Here is a 15730-nt window from a genome sequence, read left to right on the forward strand (position 1 = left end):
TTCTTAATCTGTATTCATCGAGTGTGTACCTAGGTCAGAGGACAACTTGTAGAACTCAGTCTCTTCTTTCCACTGTGTAGGTCCTGGGGCTCGGACTCTGAGTCTCAGGCTAGGTGGTAGGTGCTTTACTGAGCCATCTTTTTCTTTGAAAAGTTGTTTCTGGCCTGGTGTGATAGCTCACACCTGTAATCCCACCAGGAGGAAGAGGGAGGAGGACTAACAGACATGGAAGACAGCCTGGGCTATAGTGAGGCAAAGGCCATATACTCACTACATGGCAAGACCCTGTTTTAAAACACTGGGCAAAGCGGAACAAAAGTCAATTTCATATAAAGTCAATAAGTTTGTTAAAGTTCCATTTAACTATAAAACCACACGCAGACTGTTACTTGTTTTTAATTTAAAAAGTATCATAAATAAGGAAAATTTTTCTTTAGAACATCTCATAACATGTACACTTAAAAAGTACTTTAGGGGCTGGAGAAATGGCTTAGCAGTTAAGAACACTGGCTGCCCTTCCAAAGGACTGGAGTTCAATTCCAAGTACCCACCTAGCAAGCAATTCCCACAACTGTCTGTAATTCCAATTCTAGGGGATCTGCTCCCCTCACATAGACATATAGGCAGGCAGAACACCAACGTACATGAAATAATAAATAACCAACTTTTTTTTTTTAAGTACTTGAAATTGGGGCTGTAGAAATGGCTGAAGGATTAAAAACATTGGCTGCTCTTCCCAGAGGACCTGAGTTCAATTCCCAGCACTCAAATGGTGGCTCACAACTGTCTCTAATAAGGCCATCTGACACCCTCTTCAGGTGTGCAGATGTACATATAGACAAAACATCCATATACATAAAACACATAAGTGAATTTCTTCATGTGTACGAGGAGCTGGTAGTGGTGCTTCCCTTTAATGCCAGCACTCCAGAGGCAGAGGCAGGTTGATCTGCGTTCCAGGCTAGCCTAGTCTACAAGGGGAGTTCCAGGACAGCTGGGGCTACACAGAGAAACCCTGTCTGCCATGGGCACCTTGCCCCATCTTTGCACCTTAACATATTTGACTGTAAAATCTGATGTTTATAAAAAATAAGAACTGACATCAGAAGTCAAGAATATTAATTTCCTTGTCTTTTTCTTTTGATAGCTGAATTATGTAAGATAAACAGGATGGGATAGCCAGAGATATAGTTTAGCGGTAGAGTGCTTGCCTAGCATACACATCTGTGGTGCTGGGTTTGATCTCAAACTCCTGGGAACAGCCAGTAATTAGAGCCTTGTACTTCTACTTATCACAACAGTTACAGTTTAAAACTTTGGGTCTTTCATTTTCCACTGTTTGTCTAACCATAGGGGCCTGAAGCTTTTGTGCTGACACTTTTGTTATCTAATCATCAGGTAACCAGGGGTCTCTACACTCCATCACCAACAACACATGTAAAACAAAACAATACACTATGGATCCCTGCATGGTGGAACATCGTTAGCGGGAGGCAAAGGCAGGTGGATCTCTTGAGTTCAACACCATGCTGGTCTACATAGCAAGTTCCAGGACAGCTAGGATAGTCTTTAAAAAAAAAAAAAAAAAAAAAGAAAAAACAAAACAAAAACCCCCATTTTATTTATGAACAAAACATGTAAAGAAAGGAAGGAAAAAAAAAAAAAACCCTCAGCTTTATCTACTTCAACCAATGTTGGAAATAGCTTTCTTTCTAAAAATAAATAAATAAATAAAAATATATAATATATACACACACATATATTTTAAAGAAAACTCAGCACATTATTCAAATAACCCTATAAACATTCTTTATAAAGGAATTATTTGTAGTTGTCTTACGGTGGCAGCTATGTTAATCAGGACAATTCAGGCATCACATCCCAAGTTTCAGCATTTCTACAGCCCTACCCTACTCAAATATCCTTTGATTCTGACAAGTGTTTCCCTCTTTCTTCTTCTAAGCCGGTTCTTTTCTCCCTTCTACTTCTGTCCCCTGCTTTCCATTGCTTTACTCACTCATACAACTAGCAAACACTATTTGGGTGCCTAACACTTGCTAGATATTAGGGATCTCACCTAAAGGGACTGAAAGCAGCTGCAGGGCTCAGTCTTTACAATCTCCCACAGGAGATACAAAGTAGCTAATATTTACCAAATAAACAATTACATCTGTGATTACCAGCTGCACTAGCAGCTACTGAACACAAAATTTAGGACCTCAGTCCTCCACCTAGCCCCCTTGCTCGGCTTTAACCTCATTTTTCAGACAAGGGAAAAAGTTTGGAATGTTGCCCAAAGCCATACCTAAGTGAACAAAAAGGAGTTGTCTCAAAATGTGTGGTTCACCAACCAACTCAGTAACACCTGAGCTGAAACAGGAACGCTGGTAGCAAAATAAATTGAAACAAGGATCAATGGCCTCTAGAGCAAGAATACATTTTGTTTTAGAAGATTAACAAGGCCTGGCAAGGAGACTGTGGGAAGAGAGTGTACTGACTGAAACTGACTAGTTCAGGCAACAAATGACTATTCCAGTGTGGATGGAAAGTTAAGTGTGGAGTTAAAATATACTTCAATTGGTGACCGACTAGGCATCCAGAGTCAGGCACAATGATACTGTGGGTAAAGGTGCCTGCTGTGTAAGCCCAGCTACCTGAGTTCAATCCACAGAATACACAGAAAAGTGGGGAGAGAAGCAACTTCCCAAAGTTGTCCTCTGGCATCCAACACATATGCACCATCCCCACCACGGCATGCATACGTACTCAAGTATACATAATACATACACACATACACATTATTTTTAAAATACAGCCTTAGGGTTTGCTCTGATATATGTTCAACTGAAAATGACTGAGGATAGAGGGCAGATCGAAGGCAGCTCTGCAGGAAGAAATTATGAGACACAGACATGCAGGTGAGGGACTGACTATAAGCTAGTCTTCAGAGGGCCTTGGGTCAACAAAAATTCAGAGAAGTTTGCAAGTGAGACAAGGAAAGAGCAGTCAACGTGAATCACAGAACTCAAGCAAGAGAGGAGTGTTAGCAGAAAGAAGCAGCAGCCAACAAGCCCAAACAATTAGGTCGGCTAAATTGTCTTCCGATTTGGCTACTGGGAGGCCACTGGTGACTTCGGCCAGCGTTTTCTCTCGTGACTAGAGAAATGCCTAGTAGCAGTGAAGAGTTACGAGGAGGTAAAGAAGTCAAACAGCCGAAAACAAACAAGTCCAGAAAAGTTTGGAGGTGACGGAGAAAGGGAGGAAAAGGAGGCCACCGATGGTAGACAGAGGCATGTTTATTTGTCTTGTTTTCTTAGGTAGAAAAAAAGTAAGCTCGTCTGCTAGGATCAGGATGCCTCCTGCGGAAGTCTTTAGAGACCCGGGGCGGCATCCCCTGCGGTCGCATAATTTCCTCCCTGATGCTCTCCCGATCAACAGCGGCTCCCTCCCCCTGTCCTCTTTGCATCACTCCAAACCCGCACTGCTAGGGCCATCGACCCCACTCCTGAATGTCTCCTTACCGCAATGGCCCCCTCGCTCAGGTGTCCCACCATGGCTGCACCGCTAACTCCCGCGCTCGCGCTCCTGCACCGCCCCAGCTTCTTTGCCGGGGTCCCGCGGGCTGCTCAACGATTGGCTAAAGGAACTGTGCGTGCAGCTCCGCCCCCAACGTGCGCGCGGTGCGAGGGGCGGGCCTAGATGCCGACAGCCACCTCATTGGCTACCGCGCGGCGGGCGGAGCACGTGACCCGCCCGAGGCCGGGTTCGAGGCCTAGTGGCGGGATGGCGGGACCTGAGGGCGGGGCAATGTTTCGCGGTACGCCTGTGTCTGCGCGTTGTCCCTGAGTTGGTCCCAAGCCAGCTGTCGGAAGTTTGCATGCCTATTCGTTTGGCGGATACACAGAATAGCAACCCAGTGGACAGTCGGATTTCTTCCCTGGTAACTGCTGCTAAATATAGTCAAAGCAGTGACCTCGATCCTTCATTCACGCAGTGCGTGCCCGGCGTCCGTGCCAGGCCCAGAGCTTGGCACTGTGGGATAAACAAGGTAAATCAGACTCAATCTCCGCCCTTAGAAGATCGTAGTTCCACCTGAGATTTGTGGCAGCGTGGAGCCCAGCCTCATGGTTGGTACACGCGATATGGGCCACACATGTGGTGGAGTTCCAGAGTGAGGGTAAAAAAAAAAAAGTCAATGAGGCTTTGAGAGGAGATGCGGATTGAACTGAGTTAAGTATGTGTGGAAATTTGTCAGGTGGATCCCAGTGAGGGTAATAATGTTCCTAAAAGCCTATGGCCTATGTAAAACTACTGGAGAGCCTGGCTTGCTGGCTCTCGTCTGTAATCCCAGCCTTTCGGAGTGGAGGCAGCAGAAGTTCAAGGTCATCCTCAACAAGACCGTTGAGTTCCAGGTCAGCCTGGACTAAATGAGACCCTGAAAAATAAAAATTTGGGGGGTTGGGGATTTAGCTCAGTGGTAGAGCGCTTGCCTAGCAACCGCAAGGCCCTGGGTTCGGTCCCCAGCTCCGAAAAAAAAAAACAAAAACAAAAATTTGGGAGCCTGTCGTGGTGGTACTCAAGAGGTAAAAGCAGGCAGATCTCTGAGTTCGAAACCAGGAAGATGATGATGATGATGATGATGATGATGATGATGATGATGATGATGAGTTCGAAACCAGGAAGAAGATGATGATGGTGATGATGATGATGATGAGTTCGAAACCAGGAAGATGATGATGATGATGATGATGATGATGACGACGACGACGACGACGACGACGACGACGACAACAGCAGCAATAATAGTGAAGAGAGACTATAAACTGAAAGAAAGACCTGGAAATGGAAACAGAAAACTGAACAATCTTAAGAAATGAAAATATGTATCTTCATAGTTGCTGGAGTGAGTGAAAAGTCTGGAAGGCTTTGGGCAACTAGGGTAAACAGGTCTAGGACTAGAATAGTAGCCATCTACTGGTATGTGAGCCCTATTTGTACAACCACTGCCTACCATAGTTTCTCCATGTCTTCCAAACTGGGTGACAGGACTTGGTCGGACGAAATCTCGATTTACTAGAGTTGTGTGTGCATTGAGAGGAAGCTGAACCCTTATGTTCTAACTTTACAGAGCTAAGGCAGCATGGATCTGCCAGTGGATGAGTGGAAATCCTACCTACTTGAGAAGTGGGCTTTACTTCCGAAGTCTGTGCAGGTCACAATTTCTACAGCAGAGACTCTGAGCGACATCTTTCTTCACTCCTCTTCCCTTCTTCAGTAAGTGAATGGAAACCAGGGAAATTCTGATCTGGAAAATGTTTTGTCTGGTCATTTGGTCTGAATACCTCTTTTTTTGAAGTAAAGAGTGGCTTTATATTTTTTATATTATGGGGCATTTAGCAGTTATTGTTTGTTTTCACATTTCTTCCTAGTCTGTGATTAGAGAATGGGTAGGCATAACTATTTTCCTCTTTTGAACTGTGTTATACCTCAGTAATTTAGTATCTTGCTGTAGTCGCTATCACTCAAAGGATGTGGTGCAGACTGTGTAGCTGCCCACAGAAACTCATTAAGTACTAACGATGAGAAAAAACCCTAGAAATCATATAGTCGAGCCCCAGAAATTTCCAAATTCTATGGACTACATTCACTGGTAAGAGAGGCATTTTATATCACAACCTGGTATATGTATACATGTGTAGAAAACACTGGAGTTTCCCAAATTTCATTCATTCAGCAAATATTTTTAATTTTTTAATCATCTGGAATTGAAATACAATTACATCATTTCCCCCTTTCCTCCCTCCAGTCTTCCTATGTACTCCTTCCCACTTTGCTCTCTCTCAAATTCATGGCCTCTTTTTTTAAGTTGTGTGTGTATGTGTATTGCTAATTACAGTCTGCCCGGTCCATGTAATGTTCCTTGTGTGTATATGACTTCAGGACTGATCATTTTGGGTTGGATAATCAACCTGGGGAGTGGGGGTTGAGGGTAGAGGAGTGTTCCCTGGGGAAGACTATTACCTCCCCCCAGCATTCCTTAGTTCGTATAGTTCTTTGTCTAACGATAGGCCCCTGTAAAATGTTTTCCCCCTTTCTGTTAACCTGTGTAAACAAGAGCTTCAGGCCTTGCTGAGACTTAGAGGTAAAGCCTCCCTGACATTCCCTGACATTTCTATGAGATGCAGTTTCACAACTGACTTCTGTTCCTCTGGCTCTTAGAATCTCTACTTCCTCTTCCTGAGCCTTAGGTGCGGAGCACCACACGATTGCATGCTCAGTAAATATTATTGCTCTGTGGCAATCAGGAATATTAATCCCTGCAGTCTGGAGGCAGAGGCAGGTAGAGCTCTGTGAGTTCAGGGCCAGGCTGGTCTATGTAGAAAATTGCAGGACAGCAAGCAGCCAGGGCAATATATTGAGAGACACTGTCTCAAAAAAAGAAATGATTGTTTCAGCAGCATATGTACTCAGAATTGGAACAAAAAGGGTCAAACAACAAAGGTCACCAGGAAAGGATGTAAATGGGGATGTGCCAAGCAGATTCAGGCAATAGCAGGAGAGGCAGCCCGTCTGCTTAGGCTTCTGACCCACAGGACTGTGAGGATAAGAAGTGGCTGTTGTTTGGAGCTACTCAGCTTGGGTAGTTTGTTGAACAGCAACAGAAAACTAGTTGGCAGAGGCTTGAGTGTGATGTGGGCTGATTGTATTTTCAAAGAGAGATGAGCAAACTAAACCTGTAGGATAAAGCCATCCAATTGTATGTTTTCCTCTTAGGACCATGGCTAAGAAAGGCTTTTACCAGATAAACATTTGTAGTTGATTTTAAGATAACTATACAAGGCACTGGCCTTGAACCTTAATTAAACAAAAAGGACATTTTTTTTTCCTTTTTTAAATAAAAAAAGAGCCAGTGAGCTGGCTCAGGAAGTAAAATGCTTGCCTTCCTAAGATGCAAGCCTGACCACCTACTATTGCAAACCTGACCACCTACTGTGCAAGCTTGATGCCAAGTTCAATTTCTAGGTCCCACACAAAGGTGGAAGCAGAAATCCAATCCCATAGAGTTGTACTCCGACCTCCACACACATGCTGTGGAGTATGATTGCACACACAAACACCAATAATAATAATAATAATAATAATAATAATAATAATAATAATAATAATTTAAAAAGAAACAAATCGGGGCTGGGGATTTAGCTCAGTGGTAGAGCGCTTACCTAGGAAGCGCAAGGCCCTGGGTTCGATCCCCAGCTCCGAAAAAAAGAACCAAAAAAAAAAAAAAGAAACAAATCCCACCGTTATCATTAGTAGACTTAAATTAAAAAAAAATTATACTCTTATATTTTTTAGTTTTGTCAAGAGGTTTTAGAAGTCTATTACTATACGAGTAACTATAATTAAGATTTACTTCTTGGGCTGGAGAGATGGCTTAGCGGTTAAGAGCACCCGACTACTCTTCCAGAGGACCTGAGTTCAATTCCCAGCAACCACATGGTGGCTCACAACCATCTGTAAAGAGATCCGATTCCCTCTTCTGGTGTAGGTGAAGACAGCTACAGTGTACTTATATATAATAAGTGAATAAATCTTTAAAAAAAAATATTTACTTCTTGGCTTGCAAAACCTAAGTACTCTAGCCTTCTACATGGAAAGTTTGCCGAGCACTGATTTTTCTTCTTAATGATTTCCTGTTTAAATTTCTTTTTACTTCTGTGTGTGTGTGTGTGTGTGTGTGTGTACCATGTGCATGAATGTACATGCTCAGTTAACATGTGGTGGTCAGAGAATAGCTTTGGGGAACTGATTCTTTCCTGCTACCCTGTGGGTTCTAGGGATTAAACTCAGATAGGTCATCAGTGATGGCAGGAGTCCCACCAGAGCTGACCAGTCTCACTGGTCCGGAGCCCTGTTGTAAAGAACCGCCTGTCTGCTGTGTAAAGGATAGACAGCCGGAGGAGCCAGGGTAGAAGTAGAAAAGCCTATAAGGCAACCCCAATAAGAGATGGACTTAGGCCAGCCTGAGTGTAGTTAGGGAAGGAAGAAGCACTGGGACTCCGAGGTAGATTTAATAGCAGTTCTTTAGATGAGAAGTGTTATATTGTGGAGTGTGAGAAGTAAAACTGACCCCAGGGAGAAGGGAGGAGGGTGACATTGCTAAACCGCCAATGGGGGAAGAAGAGCCACACTTCCTGGCTGAGTTGCCTGTGTCCCAGTGGTGATGTCTAAATATGTTTGGAATTTAAGAGAGAGACCTAGGATAGAGAAACAAACCTGGGGGATCTCTGTGGCATTTAGAGCCATAAAACTGACTAAGCCACCAAGCGAGAATGTGCGGATGCTTACTGCACGTGCTGTACTGTGACAGTATGCCTTCTGCTTGCTCATTTTGAAATGCTAATCAGAACCCACTAAATTAATTTCATGACCCACTGAATCATGACCTGCAATTTGAAAAAAGCTGAAAGATGTCTACAGCAGACTATGAGATCTGTGGGTCCCCTTTACAGAATTCCAGAACCGGTTGGGAGTTGAGGAAAGCATGGCTAATAGGCAAACTTTTGGCTAGGTAAATTATTCTGGTTTACTAACAGAAACATGTCATAAATAAACAGGAATCTCTTGACTGTTTGGTACATTGGTGGGAATAGTTAAAGAGGAGGGTTTGTCTGACTGTAATAGAGGAGTTCCTTAAGACTCTAGCCTGGGCTCTCTCCCCCGTGCACTTTGTATCCTCAGCGGAAGTGCTTGCGTTCAGTCCCATGTCTTCAGTCTTCCCTGGAATGGCTCTAAAGTGGATCTCAAGTCCTGACCACTTTTCTGAGTCTCAAATTTATAAATCTAGCATATCCAGAAACAAACACATGATCTTAACATCAAAATCAGATTCCTTTCCAGTAGTCCTTATCCCAGTGAATTACAACCCTCTTAGGTTTAGTTCCAAAGCTGGAAATTATGGCCTGTTCTAAGCTTCACTTCTATTGCTGTGATAAAATATCTTAGCATAAAGCAACTTGGAAGAGGACAAGGTTTATTTGCCTTGCAATTCCAGGGTACAGTCCATGTTTCCCAGGAAGCCAAGGCAGCATCACATCCACAGTCAGGAACAGAGAGAGAATAAACACATGGATCCTGGCTTGCTTGCCTGCTGGCTCTTAGCAAGCTTTCTCTTCTTAGACTTCCTAAGACCTCTGCTCAGGGAGTGGTGCTGCTCACAGTGGGCTTGGTCTTTCCATATGAATCAATAATCAGCTCGCCTTCAGCCCACCCAGGTGTGCAGTCACTTCATTGAGACTCTCTCCGGGGTTGGGGATTTGGCTCAGCGGTAGAGCGCTTGCCTAGCAAGCGCAAGGCCCTGGGTTCGGTCCCCAGCTCCGAAAAAGAAAAAAAAAGAGACCCTCTCCGATGATTCTTGGTTATGTCAAATTGACGATTGAAGTTCCCAGAAACTGGCTGATTATGTTTTCTCTTCCCTTGCACTCTGTATTAAATATATTTTTCTTTCTTTTTTTTTTTTTAATAATTTCTACAGTAGATATTGATGCCAGATTTTTTTACATTTGGTAAATAGGATTTCTGCTTCCTGGTAGGATATGATAGGTCACAGCAGTCAATAATACTCCTAAGGCAACTTAAAAAAACTAAAAAAATTCTACCATAACAAGCACATTTTAAAGACATCAGATAGCAGCAAGGTCTTGATGGAATAAAATTTCTGAAGGGAAATACTGCTTCTTAGCAATCATTAGCCATTTTCTTTCCTGAGGATAAACTGCAGACCAAGGAATGAGGACCAGCAAAGTGACCACTGGAGGAGACAGAAGTCACCAGAGCTCTTGCAGTCAGTTAGGTCTCATGTGATGGATTGACAAATGGGCAAATTCAATGCCAGAGTACAAAATCAGTTTTCCCCAGTTTTCAGGCATGGAAAGTCAACTAAAAAGGCAGAATGAACCTGCAGTCCTACAGTGTTGAGAAGCAAATTCCCATGGCCAGAAGGGACACTTTTAGCCTTAGCAAACACAAATGATCTCTCTGTCAAGACATTTGCCACATGTCTGTGATATGACAGCCACAGATCCAAGTTTAGGAACTCCTAAGACCAAAACCTGGAGACCTAAAGAAAGAAGAGTTCTTTCTAGGCTCTCAAACTAAAGCTCAGGAGGACCACTTCCAAGGACTAAAAGACTAGCTATACTGAAGTCTGCGGTGTTTCGGTTTTTAAGACAGGATTTTTTCATGTTGCACAGGCTGGCCTCAGGTTAGATGTTCCTGCCTTGACTTCACTAGTGCTAGCAGAAGGAAGCTTGCTGCATCAGCATGAAGACATTGAGTTCAAAAGCCTGGCACCCACATGTTAGAATTCTCTAAAGAAGTAGAGCTGATGGAATGGATATATGGTTTTGGTTTTGTTGAAACAGGTTTACTTTGTATATCTCTGGCTGTCCTGGAATTTACTCCATAGACCAGACTGTCCTGGAACTGCACAGACCAAACTGGCCTCAAACTCAGAGATCTGCCTTCCTCTGCCTCCTGAGTGCTGGGAGTAAAAGTGTGCTACACACCCAGCTGAATATATGTATTTAAACGGGATTGGCTTACATAGTATAGTCTGGGTAGTCCAACAGTAGCTGTCTGACACTGAAAGACTGAGAAGAGGCTGAGAAGCCGTACCTGCTGAGTCCATGGGGCTCAGCTGTGCCAGTCTGGCACTGAAAGCCTGGAGAATTCCTGGATTGCTGCTGGTCTTCAGTCTAGGTCGGAACCTGGAAGAAGTTCCAGGAATGCCTCACCGACAGACTCATAATCCAAACAGAGGCTGAGACAGGAACATCAAGAGTTTGAGGCCATGGGCTGGTGAAATGGCTCCACATTTACATTTTACATCACATAGATGGCCAGAAGACTTTGGGGGTCAGGATGGAAAGCCATGATCTGAATATAACTTATCACCCCAAAGGTGCATGTGATTTTAGTTGATGGATCCAACCTTTAAGAGGTGACTGGGTGAGGATCTTGGTGGAAGCTTTCATGATGCTATAATTCTTGTATTCCGCATAACTACAAGATCAGTCACAGGGGGATAATGCCAGGTTCCACGGCCATTTGAGCAGTAGTTTAGCCTTCTTAGGCATTGGCTACTACAGAAGTGGCCGTTGAATGTCTGAGCAGTTGGACATTGGCTACTACAGAAGTGGCCATTGAATGCCTGAGGAGTTGGGAAGGCTGAAATGGATCCAGGATAAACAACTTGATGGGCGGCTCTGAGAGCAGTGTACCCTGGTGCTCATTTCTCCAGGGAAAGTTTTCCAAATATTTCTATATCCCTGGGCACTTGGAAAGATATTGCAATTCCAGAACTGTCCTTAAAGGAACATTTTTGGTATTGTCCTTACTACAAAGTACTCTTGGGTTTCTGTTGTAGTGGTTGTTACTGTTACTGTTGCTTAATTGATTTCTATTTTTTTAAAGCAGTTCACACTATGTAGCCCTCCCTGTCTGGCCATGTGATCTCAAACTGATAATCACCCTGCTTCAGCTTCTGGAGTGGTGGATTGTAGGCATGCGTGACCATGTGCAGCTGTAGATTTCTTTCTTTTCTATTATATCTAGTTTTTACTTGTGGGAGGCATATGTGTGGAGGTCAGGGTACAGGTAACTTATAGGAATTGGTCCTCTCTTCCCACTGTGTGTGTCCCCAGGGATCAAACTACAGTTGTCCATCTTTTGGGGAAGCACTTTCATATGTCGAGCCATCTCACTAGCCCCAATTTTGTAGTTTGGTTTGGATTGAGGAGAGCTGTTTGGTTGTTTGGGGTCATAGGGATTGAACCCAAAGCCTCAGAAATGCTTTTTTTTTTTTTTTTTTTTTTGGTTCTTTTTTTCGGAGCTGGGGACCGAACCCAGGGCCTTGCACTTGCTAGGCAAGCGCTCTACCACTGAGCTAAATCCCCAACCCCTTTTTTTAAAATAATGTTTTGGTTTTGATTGCTTTAAGACAGGTTCTCACTATGTAACTCTGGCCCTTCTAGAGCTATATAGACCAGGCTTGCCTTGAACTCACAGAGATCAACCTGCTTCTCTCTTCTTATAAGTGCTGGAATTAACAGTGTCCAACACTCCTGACCAGCATTAATCTTTTTAACAACTGTGGTTTTCTTGACCACATCTTGGGATGCACTTCTATTGAGATGTGTTCCTTGTATTTTTATCCCCTACAAACTGGTGGTTTGATACTTTGTTCCTAGTTGGTAGTATTCTTTTAACAAACTGTAGATCCATTAAGATGTAGGGCCTGCTGACAGAGGTAGGTCAGTTGGTAGGCCTGTCAGGCTGTAGGCAGCTGTTTTCTGTCCTCTCCCACACCCTCCTGCCGGCAGGGTGAGCTGTTCCATCTTGTCTTCCCTGAAGTTGATGAAGGAGCCCTCTGAACCCATGAGGCAGAATACATTTTCCTCTGAAGTAGTTTCCAGCAGGTTTTTGGTCACAGCAACACAAAAGCTAACTATAAAACTAAGTTGTATATGAAGATCCCCCTTACTGCCAAAGCTGTCCTTTCTACTCTGCTTTTTTTTTTAATTTTTTAAAAAGATTTTACTTATTTATTTATTTATTTATTTATTTTATATATGCTGAGTTCACTGTAGTTGTCTTCAGACACACCAGAAGAGGGCATCAGATCCCATTACAGTTTTGAAACTGGAACATTTGTTTTATGACCGATTGAAATCCTCAAGATGATCTGGATGCTGCAACAGCTGCCCCCTTGGTTTAGGTGTTGTTCCTTCACGGAATCCATGTCTGAATCTTCGGTAGACAATCTGTAGGTGCCTCATCCGACCAGTCCCGGTAGTGTTTCGCCTCTTAGCCTTGGCACTCCAGTTATATTTTCTCTTGTGCTTGGCAGGGTAGCCACATTTGCCGCAGGTCGACTTCTGAAGGTGGTAGGCCTTGGAGCCACAGCGGCGGCACAGCGTGTGTGTCTTATTGCGCTTTCCAAAGGATGACGTTCCTTTCGTCATCTTGCTTCTACTGGTGAGGCCAAAGAGCTCATTGCAGTGTATTAATCCATTGCTTTTAAGCTCAGCCTTCCTCAGTCTCAAGGCATGACAAAATGTAGTCAAGTTCTGCATCACAGTGTCACAGGAATGACTCCAATCCAATCCCGAGAAAGTGCTCATTCCCATCTGAAACCTCAGGAGCCCATCCTTAGGTCTCTGCACTCTGTTCACCACATAGTAGCCAGGTGTTTCAGGATAGTTGATCAAACTGTGAACCCCAAAACTGTGTTATTTATGGGGAAAAAAACCTGTTTCTAGTTAGAGTGTCGCTTAGCCTTAGCACACACCTTTACTCTCTGGCTGGAAAACAGGCACAACTTTAGTGCTCACCTTTAACTTGAAACAGTGAAGGTAAAGTTGGTTTGTAGAAGGAAGCACCCCTGTTTGAAAGTGATGTCTAGTTGGGTGGCAGACAAAGTGATGAAACAGAAAGATTTGACAAAATAGGATATACCCAACTCTCAGGAAAAAAGAGAGGAAAGGGAAGCTACTTAAGGTAGAGACAAGCAGCACAAGGAGAGAGGACCATACAGGAATACAGTAGTGTTCATGGAGATCCATGCAGTAGATTTGAGAGGGAGAGTTTAGCAGCACAGAGAGAGAGAAGGAGGCAGTTTTACCAGGAGAGCTTTACAGAGAAGGGTGGAAGAGAGAACAAGCTAGACACAGGTAAAGACAAAACTAGCAAGAGAATAGAAAGGAGACGGGAGATTAAAAAAGATTGCTAGAGTTAGTTTGAGGGCAAGCAGAGCAATTCAGAGGCCAAGAGAAAAGACAGATTATGAATAAATCAGCTGGGAGAGGAGTTTGAGCCAGAACAGCCTAGTTGAACCAGCCAGCTAGGGTTCAGAAAAAAAAAAAAAAAAAAACAAGAAAGGGTGATCTCTGTAGCAAGTCCCAGAGGCCAGAACGCTCTAGGCTTAGATTAGATTGTATGAAGCTAGAAGGGCTGGGCCTAAGTTAGCTGCTGGAGGCAGTAAGCCCCAAGGTGACAACTACATCAGTCAAATAAATACTATCACAGCCAGGGAGCAGAGGAAAGGAAGGACCAAGGATGAGGTAGGCTCTTCAAGGACATGCTCTGGTAACAAACCTCCTCCAGTTAGGTCTCACCTTGTTTTGTTTCTGTCTCCTGGAAATGTTGCCTTCAGATTATTATCTCTCAGTTGATTAATCCATTGATTAGATCAGAGCATTCCTGATCTAGCCTGGTCTAGTCGCTTCCTAAGAGTGTATCTCTGAATCTGTGTTGAGCCTCCCCCTCAGGAGTTTGGGGAACTTTTCATTTGTAGACCATAACACTGTGCTCCTTCTTTTCAAAGATATATAGTCAGAGAGCTTTCTAGTCCTTCTGTGTGTTTGCACGTTTGTACATAAATACATTATATCTTTTTCTCTATTCTCTATTCAATTACATTGTGTGTGTTGTTCTAGAGGGCTTTTCAACATCACACCTTAATCTTCTTAATAGTCATGTGATAGAACTAGAATAATAGAGTTATGTCCCAATTTAGTTGTTCTTTTTTCTACTGATGAGCAATTAAGCACTTTTTGGTGTTGTTTGGTTTTGTTTCACTATTGTAAATAGTGCTTCAGTAAACAATCTTTATGTGTGTTTTTCAGCACATAAGAAATTCAGATAGACTCTTAGACAGAGAATTGCTCCACCCATGGCTATGGGCATCATAAAATGAATAGATAGCGCCATATGTGCTCAGAAAGCCTTTGTCAGCTCACCATAAACAGTGCATGAGAGATGCTCCCAATGTTCCAAAGCAGCACTTCTTCCCTGGATTTGGTCCCCAGGACCACTACATATAAAATGAACAAAGGCAAAAAAGGCTGGTGTTTAATCCACAGTTTTCTGACCACAAATGAAATAATATTCCTTTTCTGCCATTACGGCCCATTTGTATTTCCTCTGTTCAATTTGTGTCCTTTATCTATTTTGTTAGTGGGACATCTTACATCTGTCTAAGTCTGGCTGCTTAAATATTTGATATACTTCACTATATATGTTACTAATGTTTCTGTTTTTTTTTTTTAATCTTAAAATTTAATGGTGTCTTTCATTGCACAGTCAGCCATCCATATCCACATGTCCTGCATACCTAGGTTCATGCAACCTTTAGATGAAAAAATTTAAGCATGGGAATGAATCCCAGCAACTTCTCAAGAGCCAAACTTGAATTGCATCACACTGGACTGAGTTCATGTACCTGTCATGTGTAGGCACACCCACTTAGAACTTCCCGCTTGACACACATCCTCTAGACAGCACTCCGTGTCTGAACATTATTTCCTGCATCTGATTTTGTTTTTTAACTTTTTGTGTCTGAATATTTTATCTGCATGTGTTGTCGTGTACCATGTGCATGTCAGGTGTCCATGGAGGCTGGGAAAAGTTGACAGATTCCCCAGGACTGGAGTTATAGAAAGTTGTGAGCCACAACATGGGGGGTGGGAATTGAACCCAGGTGCTCTGAAACAGCATCCAATGCTCTTAACCATCTCCGTGGCCCTTTATTCTCTTCATTTGTTATAGCTTAGGTAGGTAGCCTTAGGATGCATCTGTACTGGACATGTATAGGCTCTTTTGTCATTAGGCACTGGGCCTTACAACATAACAACTATGTATATAGATATGGTATTTATATTATCTTAGCTAT

General features: G+C 43.2%; 2 protein-coding genes and 1 pseudogene across 4 annotated transcripts in view; 1 reads left to right on the forward strand and 2 right to left on the reverse strand.

Annotated features, from left to right (window-relative positions):
* Positions 1 to 3647, reverse strand: part of Rpa1 (replication protein A1) — a 51095-nt gene extending 47448 nt beyond the window's left edge. The window contains exon 1 of the mRNA NM_001394069.1: positions 3522 to 3647. Within this exon, the coding sequence (NP_001380998.1) occupies positions 3522 to 3554 (33 nt within the window). The 5' untranslated portion in view covers positions 3555 to 3647. The remainder of the gene's footprint in view (positions 1 to 3521) is intronic.
* Positions 3648 to 3743: 96 nt separating this feature from the next.
* The window catches only part of Smyd4 (SET and MYND domain containing 4), a 46318-nt gene continuing 34331 nt past the window's right edge, over positions 3744 to 15730 (forward strand). Inside the window, exons 1-3 of one of the 3 annotated variants that reach the window (XM_063268677.1) lie at positions 3744 to 4048; positions 4680 to 4903; positions 5129 to 5274. In XM_063268677.1, coding sequence (XP_063124747.1) covers positions 5141 to 5274 — 134 coding nt within the window. In that variant the 5' untranslated portion in view covers positions 3744 to 4048; positions 4680 to 4903; positions 5129 to 5140. The remainder of the gene's footprint in view (positions 4049 to 4679; positions 4904 to 5128; positions 5275 to 15730) is intronic. The other 2 variants (XR_005489742.1, NM_001105810.1) reach the window with 2 other exon arrangements.
* On the reverse strand, positions 12733 to 14246 carry Rpl37-ps4 (ribosomal protein L37, pseudogene 4; annotated as a pseudogene).

The sequence above is a fragment of the Rattus norvegicus genome, chromosome 10 (genome assembly GCF_036323735.1).
Source record: "Rattus norvegicus strain BN/NHsdMcwi chromosome 10, GRCr8, whole genome shotgun sequence".
In the NCBI taxonomy this organism is placed as follows: domain Eukaryota; kingdom Metazoa; phylum Chordata; class Mammalia; order Rodentia; family Muridae; genus Rattus; species Rattus norvegicus.